This window comes from Orycteropus afer, unplaced genomic scaffold, assembly GCF_000298275.1.
Source record: "Orycteropus afer afer isolate SDZICR_OR568_19922 unplaced genomic scaffold, OryAfe1.0 scaffold00469, whole genome shotgun sequence".
NCBI classification, from domain to species: domain Eukaryota; kingdom Metazoa; phylum Chordata; class Mammalia; order Tubulidentata; family Orycteropodidae; genus Orycteropus; species Orycteropus afer.
Window position 1 is genome coordinate 2,098,230 of NW_006922056.1, and position 10,274 is coordinate 2,108,503.

General features: G+C 45.7%; 1 protein-coding gene across 1 annotated transcript in view; it reads right to left on the reverse strand.

Annotated features, from left to right (window-relative positions):
- Positions 1-3,404, reverse strand: part of LSM14B (LSM family member 14B) — a 21,398-nt gene extending 17,994 nt beyond the window's left edge. Inside the window, exon 1 of the mRNA XM_042782792.1 lies at positions 3,357-3,404. Coding sequence (XP_042638726.1) covers positions 3,357-3,404 — 48 coding nt within the window. The remainder of the gene's footprint in view (positions 1-3,356) is intronic.
- Between the last annotated feature and the right edge of the window lie 6,870 nt (positions 3,405-10,274).

Sequence of the window (10,274 nt, forward strand, 5' to 3'; positions counted from 1 at the left end):
GGGCTTTGCTTCTGTGAAGATTGACAGCCTTGGAGACCCTGTGGGCAGTTCCACTCTGTCCTCTAGGGGCACTGTGGGTCAGAATCAACTCCACAGCGGTGGGTTTTTGTTTCTAACACCTGCAAATGAGGTGGTACAATGGTTAAGCGGTGGGCTGCTATCCAAAAGGCTTGTGGTTGGAACCAATAAATAAAGATTATAGCCAAGAACCTCTGTGGGGCAGTTCTGCTCTCACAGGGGGTTGCTATGAGTCAGGATCAAGTCAATGGCACCCACTACCACCACCTGTGACAGGAAGAGCAGAGACTGCCCAGTGGGCTGGGAGCTGTCAGGCTGGGTACAGACCTGCCGTAACCTCAGCCACCCCAGTGGGGAGCTCGGGAGGGAATACTGCCCGTCAGGGGAACCCCAGGCCCTGCTTCCATTCCTCCTCACTGGCTGGGCTCGCCTGAGAAGAGTAGGAGCTCAGCTCACATCTGAGGGGACCTCAAGGCTGTGACAGTGAGAGGTGTCAGTGCACCCACGTCCACGGTTGGCAGAGTCCCTTCTCTAGGAGAATCGGAATGTCATCTCTGTCTGAGCTGCAGTCCAGTTAAGTGGGGAAAGAGGGCACCAGGGAGCCCAGGTGATGTGCCTGGTGACTTGGAGAGGATGTGGGGACAGCTCCTGAGGGGCGCCTGCTACGTCATGGCAGAGAGACCCCTTATGCGGAAGTGTAGGCCGCTTCGTGGGCTCAGAAGGTTCAGGGCTTCTGCGGGCTCCGAATCTTTGGGAGCACCATGCAGCTGTCCCCACCTGCAGCTTTGCATGGCAGTCACGCCTCTGTGTGGCTTCAGCCGCCTTTGAGTTCAGCCACTCAAGCTGCGACATTGGGTTCCAAGTGAGTGTGGGCTGTGTTTCCACCTCCAGGGCAGGCGAGCGCTTCATTGGAGCCACTGGAGACAGAGCCCTCACACTTAGTCCCCCTCACACTCAGTCGACAATTGTTTGCCAGTTGCCCCAGGTTCTCATTAACCCACTGCCAGTCAATGCACCTGGGTTCACAACCTCCAACTCCACCCTCCTCCCCTCCTGGGACAATTCCAACACTGAACGGGGTGGAAGAGGGTAGGGATGCTGGCGAGGAGCCACGTCCAGGAAGAATGTCAACACCTGGGTCAGTGCCCTCCTACCTGGAAGGGGTCTGAAGCCAGGCGTTGAGCGATCCAGTCTGGAAACCCTCTTGGTGGTTGCTGCCTAGCCATGTCAGGGTACCCTGTGGGCTGGCCCTGTGCTGTCCTCAGGACCATGGGCTTTTTTGAGTCCACGGTGGCAGCCATCACATCAAGCCATCTCAGAGGGTTTCCCTTGTTTCTGCAGAGCCTCCACTTTACCAAACATGACGTCCTTTTCTAGTGCCTGGTCCCTCCTGATGACAGGTCCAACCTAAGCGAGCCCGAGGCTCTCACTGAAGCATTCTCGGACCGCATCCCTCGACCACAACATGTTGGGTTTCCCAGGAGCAGATGCAGAGATGGAGTTGGGGGTGGCAAAAAGTTTCTGGAGAGTCCTACCCTTGAGAAGAAGAAAGGAAGAGGCAGTGTTGGGCAGGGGGATCTGTCAGCCCATGGTATGGGCCTGGCGAGGTCTGTGCCAGCCAAGTGAGCAACACAGACACAGGTTGCCTGCTAGAGGACCCCGTGCTGGGCAGGGAGAGCTCATCCGGGCAGCACGAACTCTGCCTTCCCAAGCACAATATCCTTCTCCAGGGACTGGTCCATGAAGTCCTCCCCCAGGGTCTGGTCCATGAAGTCCTTCTCCAGGGACTGGTCCATGAAGTCCTTCTCCAGGGACTGGTCCAAAGCACATGAGTCAATGTCTCTCCATCCTCACTTCTAAGGAGCATCTGCCAGTACTTCTTCTGGGACAGATGGGTTCATTCTCCCACAGGTCCATGGTATGTTCAATATTTTCTGCCAACACCATAATTCAAAGGCATCAATTCTTCATCAGTCCTCCTTATTCACTGTCCACCCTGCACGTGCATATGAGGCAAATGAAAATACCATGGCTTCCGTTAGGCTCATCTTAGTCTTTAAAGTGACTTCTGTGCTTCCCAACTCTTTAAAAAGGTCTTTTGCAGCAGATTTGCCCAATGCAATATGACATCTGATTTCTTGACTGCTTCCATGGGCATTGACTATGCATTCAAGTCAAGTGAAATCCTTGACAACTTCTATTTTTTCTCCATTTATCATGATGTTGCTTATTGGTCCAGTTGTGAGGATTTTTGTTCTCTTTATGTTGAGGTACAATCCATCCTGAAGACTGTTGTCTTTGATCTGTATCAGTAAGTGCTTCAAGTCATCTTCAATTTCATCAAGCAAGGTTGTGCCATCTGCATATCACAGGTTGTGAATGAGTCTTCCTCCAATCCTGATACCATTCCTCTTCATACAGTCCAGCTTCTTGGAGTATTTGTTCATCATACAGATTAATTAAGTATGGTGAAGGGATGCAATCTCGATGCTCACTTTTCCTGATTTTAAACATGCAGTATCCCCTTGTTCTGCTTGAATGACTGACTCTTGGTCTATTACAGGTTCTTCATGAGGACAATTAAGTGTTCTGGAATTGCCATTCTCAATGTTACCATAATTTGTTATGATCCACAGTCGAATGCCGTTGCATAGTCAATAAAACACAGGTAGACATCTGTCTGGTATTCTCTGCTTTCAGCCAAGATCCATCTGGCATCCGCAGTGATAGCCCTCCTTCCATGTCCTCTTCTGAATCTGGCTTGAGTTGCTGGCAGTTCCCTGTCAATGCAATCCTACATCTATTTTTGAATTGTCTTCAGCAAAATTTTACTTGCGTGCAATATTAGCAATACTGTTTGATAATTTCCACATTCCTTTGAATCATCTTCTTTGGAATGGGCACAAACATGGATCTCTTCCAGTCAATTGGCCAGGTAGTTGTCTTCCAAATTTCTTGGCATAAACGCTTGCAGAGTTGCATCCGTTTGTTGAAACATCTTAATTGGTATTGTCAATTCCTGCAGCCTTGTTTTTCATCAGTGCCTTCAGTGCACCTTGGACTCCTTCCTCCAATACCATTGTGCCTTGATCATATGCTACCTTCTGAAACGGTTCAATGTGGACCAATTCTTCTTGGTACAGTGACTCTGTGTATTCCTTCCATTTTCTTTTGCTTCCTTCATCATTCAATATTTTGCCCATAGAATCCTTCAGTATTGCAGCTCGAGGCTTGAATTTTCTGCAGTTCTTTCAGCTTGAGCAATGCCGAGTGTGTTCTTCCCCATGGCGACAACGACTGTGCTCCCTGGGAGAACTCTCAGCAGGGAGCTCCCTCACATCGCCCTTCTTAGAGGGGGCCATCTTGCTGCTGTGCTTGCCCTCCATGGTTGCAGCCAGATGCCGCCCTACCTTCTTTTTTTTTTTTTTTTTTTTGTGATTTGGGTGAAAGTTTACGGAGCAAATTCACTTTCCATATTGCAGTTCACGCACACGTTGTCTCATGACATTGACTACAATTTACCCCAATGCAACAGCTTCCCTCCCGCTTCCTCCCGATAGTTACCTCTTCCCTGTGTCCTTCCCTCCACGTACTCCTAGCCCCTGAGCTGTCTCTGGTGCATAAACAGCCCTTCTTTCTCCCATGATTGTTCTCTCCAAGGAGTGTGTCCACCTCAGGCAAATGTTCAACTCATATATATGCCAAGCCACAGGTGTGGGTTCAATTCCAGACCTAAAGGGCAGCTAGGGGCCATGATCTCAGTGGTTCCACCAGGCTCTATCAGACCAGCAAATCTGGTGCCCTTCCCCTTTTTTTTTTCAAATGATTTCAAGTTTAGTTCCACATTGTTCTCCCTCTCTATCCAGGATCTCCTACACAGATCCCCCTCCGAGTGGCTGACAGTGGTAGCCGGTCTCCCTTCCTCTTGTGTCTGGGTCTGAGAAAAGTGGCCAGCAATTCCTTCTCCTTTGCCATTGGGGCCTGTCCTTGGCCTACTATCCTAGTTCTGCCTGGAGAGCCAGCCCTCCCTCTCCTTCCGGTGGATTTCTTCCCATCCTCTAGTTGATTCCTGTTCCCAGACTCCCACCTCTTCCAGGAAGACCTCCCTGATAGCCGTCCACACTGACTGGTGCTTCTTGGAAACTCTGAGAGAATTTTCTTTTTCTCTCTGCCCCTTCTCCTCTCTCCCCCCCTCCTTTCTGCTCCCTCCTCCCCCGTCCTCTCTCTCTCTCCCCTCTCCTGTCCCCCCTCCTCCCTCTCCTTTCTCTCCCCTCTCCTGTCTCCCCCCTTTCCTCTCCTTTCCTTTCTCTCCCCGTCTCCTGTCTCTCTCCAACCCCCTCCCTCCTATCTGTCCCCCACCTCTTCTGCCTCTTTCCCCCTCCTGCCTCCTTACCCTCACTCTTGAATGGAATCACCAGCTCTGTATGAGTCATTTCCAACAGCCCACCTGTTATTTGAATCTTCTGCGTTGGTTCTCTCTTGGCAAGTCGCGATCATGCGCTGAGGCCCAGCGAGGCATCTGGCTCAGCCACTGCTGCCTAATGGGAAGGCTCCAGCCTGGACCCAAGGCCAGAGCAGGGCATTCTGACTTTAGTAATGTTTCAAAAACCAGGGTATATCTCCAACAGTTAGAAAAAAGAGCAGCAAAAAAAGCCTACAGTCACTGGGGGAAAAAAAAAAAAAAGAATCAAGCATAAATAAATGAAACAGAAAATAGAAAGACAATAGAAAAACTCAACAAGACCAGCAGTTGGATCTTTAAGAAGATTAGTAAAATCAACAAACCACTGGCAAACTTAAGAAAGGAGAAAAAGAGAATATGCAAATAATACAAATAAGAAATGAAAGGGGCAACATCACAACAGAACCAACAGAAATGAAAAGGATAATATCAGGATACTATGAAAAACTGTGCTCCAACAAATTTGAAAACCTAGGAGAAATGGACAGATTTCTAGAAACACACCACTTACCTAAACTAACGCAGACTGAGGTCGAAAATTTGAACAGACCCATAATAAAAGAAGAAACTGAACAGGTCAAAATAAAAGTACCAATAAAAAATAAAGTTCTGGCCCAGATGGGTTAATTGGAGGATTCTACCACACATTCAAAGAAGAGCTGATACTAATCCTACTCAAACTATTCCAGCACACAGAAAAGGATGGAATCCTCCCAAATTCATTTTATGAAGCAAGCATAACCCTGATATCAAAACCAGGCAAAGACATCACTAAAAAGGAAAACTGCAGACCAATATCCCTCATGAATATAGACTCAAAAATCTTCAACAAAATCTTTGCCAATAGACTCCAATAATATACCAAAAAAATAATATATCATGACCAAGTAGGATTCATGCCAGCTACGCAAGGATGGTTCAATACTAGAAAAACAATCAAAGTCATCCATCACATAAGTAAAATAAAGGAAAAGAACCACATGACCATATCCATTGATGCAGAAAAGGCATTTGATAAAATCCAACACCTATTCATGATAAAAAGTCTCAGCAAAATAGGAATAGAAGGGACATTCCTGAACATAATAAAGGGTATCTATGCAAAACCAACAGCCAACATTATTCTCAATGGAGAGAGACTGAAACCATTCCCCCTGCAAACAGGAACCAGTCAAGGATGCCCTCTATCACCACTTCTATTCAATATTGTATTGGAAGTCCCAGCCAGGGCAGTAAGGCAAGAAAGGGAATTCAAAGTCATCCAAATTAAGCAAGAAGTAAAACTATCTCTATTTGCTGATGATATGATCTTATACTTAGAAACCCAAGAGACTCAGTCAAAACTCTACTGGAACTAATTGAGAGATTTAGCATCATGGCAGGATACAAGATCAATACCCAAAAAGCAGCTGGATTCCTCTACACCAGCAAAGAGGTCTCTGAAAAGGAAATAAGGAAATCAATACCATTTACAATAGCTACCAAAAACATTAAATACCTGGGAATAAATCTTACCAGTAACACAAAAGACCTATACAAAGAAAACCACAAAACACTACTTCAAGAAACCATAAGAGATCTACATAAATGGAAGAACATACCATGCTCATGGATACGAAGACTGAACATTGTGAAAATGTCTATACATTCAATACAATCCAGATCCCAATTCCATCAACGTTCTTTAAAACTGTGAAAAAACCAATCACTAATTTTTTATGGAAAGAAAAGAGCCCTCAGATAAAAGCACTATTGAAGAAGAACAAAGTAGGAGGTCTCAGCCTCCCCAATCTCAAAACCTACTATACAGCCACAGTGGTCACAACAGCCTGGTATTGGTACAATAACAGACATAAAGACCAGTGGAAAACAATTGTGAACCCAGAAATAGATCCATTGACCTATGGTCAGCTGATCTTTCACAAAGAGCCAAAATCCATGAAATGAGGAAGAGATAGTCTCTTTAACAAATGACGCTGGCAAAACTAGAGATCAATTTGCAGAAAAATGAAACAAGATTCGTACCTCACACCATACACAAAAACTAACTCCAGATGGATCAAAGACCTAAAGGCAAACTTAGGGGCCCTAGTTTATGGCATACACCCAGCAGCCACTCTTTGGAAGGAAGATTGGGCAATCTACTTCGTTAGATACACAAGTATCGGAAACCCAAGGAGGGGTTGCTATGAGTTGGACTGACTTGACGGCAGTGAGTTTGGTTTTGGTTTTCTATACATTATCAAGTACAACCCAAGATGTGTAAACAGAAAATAAACTAGATGCATGGGACCTTCTAAGAATTCATTTTTATGTGCATCAAAAGACTTCTCCAAAAGAGTAAACAGAGAACCTACAGATTGGGAAAAAATACTTAGCAATGATGAGTCAGACAAAGGACTTATCTTTAAAATTTATAGAAAACTCCAACACCTCAACATCAAAAAGACAAACAATCTAATTAAAAAATGGGCAGAAGACATGAACAGACACTTCCCCAAAGAATATGTTCAGGCAGCTGACAAACACATGAAGACGTGTTTATAATTATCAGTCATTGTTGTTGTTGTTGTTGTTAGGTGCTGTTGAGTTGTGTCCAATTCATAGCGACCCCATGTACAGCAGAACATAACAGTGCCCAGTCCTGTGCCAACCTCACAGTCCCTACTATACCCGAGCCCATCGCTGCAGCCACTGCGTCAATCCACCTTGTTGAGGGCTTTCCCCTTTTTCATTGACCCTCCATTTTACCAAGCATAACATCCTTCTCCAGAGAATGATCCCTTCTGACAACATGACCAAAGTAGGTGGGATGAAGTCTGGCCATTGTTGCTTCCCAGGAGCACTCTGGATGCACTTCCTCTAGGACAGATCTGTTAGTTCTTTTAGCAGTCCACAGCACTTTCAGCATTCTTTGCCAACACCATAACTCAAAAGCATCAACTCTTCTTTGGTCTTCCTCATTCATTGTCCAGCTCTCACATGCATATGAGGACACTGAAAACACTATGGCTTGGGTCAGGCACATCTTAGTCTTCAAGGAGTTATCTTTGCTCTTCAGCACTTGAAAGAGGTCTTTTGCAACACATTTGCCCAATGGAATACGTCTTTTGATGTCCTGATTGCTGCTTCCATTGGTGTTGATTGTAGAACCAAACAATATGAAGTCTTTGACAACTTCAGTCTTTTCTCCATTTATCATGACACTGCTTATTGGTCCAGTGTGAGGATTTCTTTTTTTCTTTACATTGAGGTGTAATCCATACTGCAGGGAGCTCTGGTGGCATAGTGCCTAAAGCACTTGACTGCTAACCAGAAGGCTGGCGGTTCAAATCCACCAGCCATTCCTCGGAAGGAAGATGGGGCAATCTACTTCCGTAGTGATACTGCCTTGGAAACCCAAGGAGGGGTTGCTATGAGTCAGTTCCGACTCGACGGCACATAACAACAACAACAACAACAACAACAACAACAAATCCATACTGCAGACTGCAGTCTTTAATTTTCATCAGTAAGTGCTTCAAGTCATCCTCACTTTCAGCAAGCCAAGTTGTGTAGTCTGCATATCTCAGGTTGTTAATGCCTTTCCCCAATCCTGGCCCCATGTTCTTCTTCATATAGTCCAGCTTCTTGGATTATTTGGTCAGCATACAGATTGAATAAGTATGGGGAAAGGATACAACCCTGATGCACTCCCTTCTTGATTTTTAACCATGCAGTGTCCCCTTGTTCTGTTTGAATGACAGCCTCCTGGTCTATGTACAGGTTCCTCATGAGTACAGTTAAGTGTTCTGGAATTCCCATTCTTCTCGATGTTATCCACAATTTGTTATGATCCACACAGTCGAATGCCTTTGCATAGTCAATAAAACACAAGTAAACATCTTTCTGGTATTTTTTGCTTTGAGCCAAAATCCAACTGACATCAGCTATGACATCCCTCATACCACATCCCCGTCTAAACACAGCTTACATTTCTGGAGTTCCTCAGCATTAATAGCAAAGTTCAACAAGACAAAAAATAACAAATGCTGGCAAGGATGTGGAGAGATTGGGACTCTCATACACTGTTGGTGGGACTGTAAAGTGATACAACAACTGTGGAAAATAATACTTGATTCCTTAAAAAGCTGGAAATAGAGATACCATTTGCTCCAGCAATCCCATTACTAGATATATATCCTAAAGAAACAAGAGCCAGGACATGAACAGACATAAGCACATCCATGTTTATCACAGCACCATTCACAAAAGCAAAGAGATGAAAATAACCTAGATGTGTATCTGCAGATGAATGGTTAACCAAACTATGGTACATGCATACAATGGAATACTATGCAACACTAAAGAATAATGTAGAATCTATGACATGTGTCATAATGTGGGTGAGTTTGGAAGACATAATGCTGACTGAAATAAGTCAATCACAGAAAGACAAATATTGTTATTAGTCCACTATTGTAAAAAAGTCAAGGAAAGATTTATACATGGAAGGAAACTGTCTTTGTTAGTTACCAGGGATGGGAGGGAAGAGACAGGACCCAAACCCCTAGGCAGGGAAGGGAGTGTGATTGTTATGTTTGTGTGTCAACTTGGCTAGGCCTGGTTGAGTGGCTGGGCAGCTGGATGTAGTATTCTCCATGATGAGACTGGTAATCAACTCCATGGTAGAAGCTACTGGGAGCAGCTGAGTAGCTGCCTTTGGGTATGTGGTCTGTTTCCTGTATATAAGGAGAAGCTTTGAGAATGGTCTCTAGCCTTTGGCATGCTTGGACCCTGCATGTTAGCCGTGTCATTGCTCAGCAGCCTGCTGATCTTGGGACTTACAGTGGACTTAAGTTAATGGCCTGCCATGCAGATTGGTAACATCAGGACTGTGCCTTTTTACTTATCAACCTTGGGGTTTCTCAGCCTCAGCAGCCAGCATCTGTCTCAGTGAAGAAATGCCTCTAGCTCCAGTGGGCCGGGAGCAGGAGGCAGAGCTGGACTCCAAGGTTGAGGGGCTTTCACCCAGCCCCTAGAGCCTAGCCCTTTGAACTTGGACTTAAAGCCTCCAAACCGTATGAACAAACTCCTGTTTGTTAAGGCCGTCCCATCTGTGGTATATTTCTCGTCAGAGCGGCACCAGGGAACCAGGACAGGGAGGGAACCACCGGGGACCACAAAAGTAGCAGGATCTAGGTAAGGGTCCGGGAGAGACAGGACCCAAACCCCCGACAGGAAAGGGAGGGAACTGTTGGGGCCGACAAAGAGGCAGGATCCAGGAAAGGAGCCAGGACACAGGTAAGGGGAGGGCAGAGAGGTTTCCAACAGCTAAAGGACGCAAACTTGTCTGTCAGTTTGTCATCCTGTGGGAGCTTGCGCATTGCTGTGAGACGTGAGGCTGTGCCACCGGTGTTTCAAGAGCCAGCAGGGTGCACATGGTGCCCAGGTATCAGCCCAGCTTACAGACTGGGACAGACTAGGAAGAAGGAAGAGGCCATCCACTCCTCAAAGAACAGGCCAGGGAAAACCTTACGAATAGCAGAGAAACACTGTCTGATCCATTACTGGGCAATTTTATGAACAGCCCGGACACATCGTCCCATACAGCACAGGAAAACGAGCCCCTTTGGTCGGAAGGCATTCAAGGTACAACTGGGAAAGGGTTGCCTCACAGAGTAGAACCAACCTTAATGATATGGGTAAATTAACTTGTAGGACCTCCATTTGCTGACATGGCATGACTCAAATTGAGGAGGAACAGCTGCAAACATCCATTAATAATGGGAACATGGAATGTATGAAGTATGAA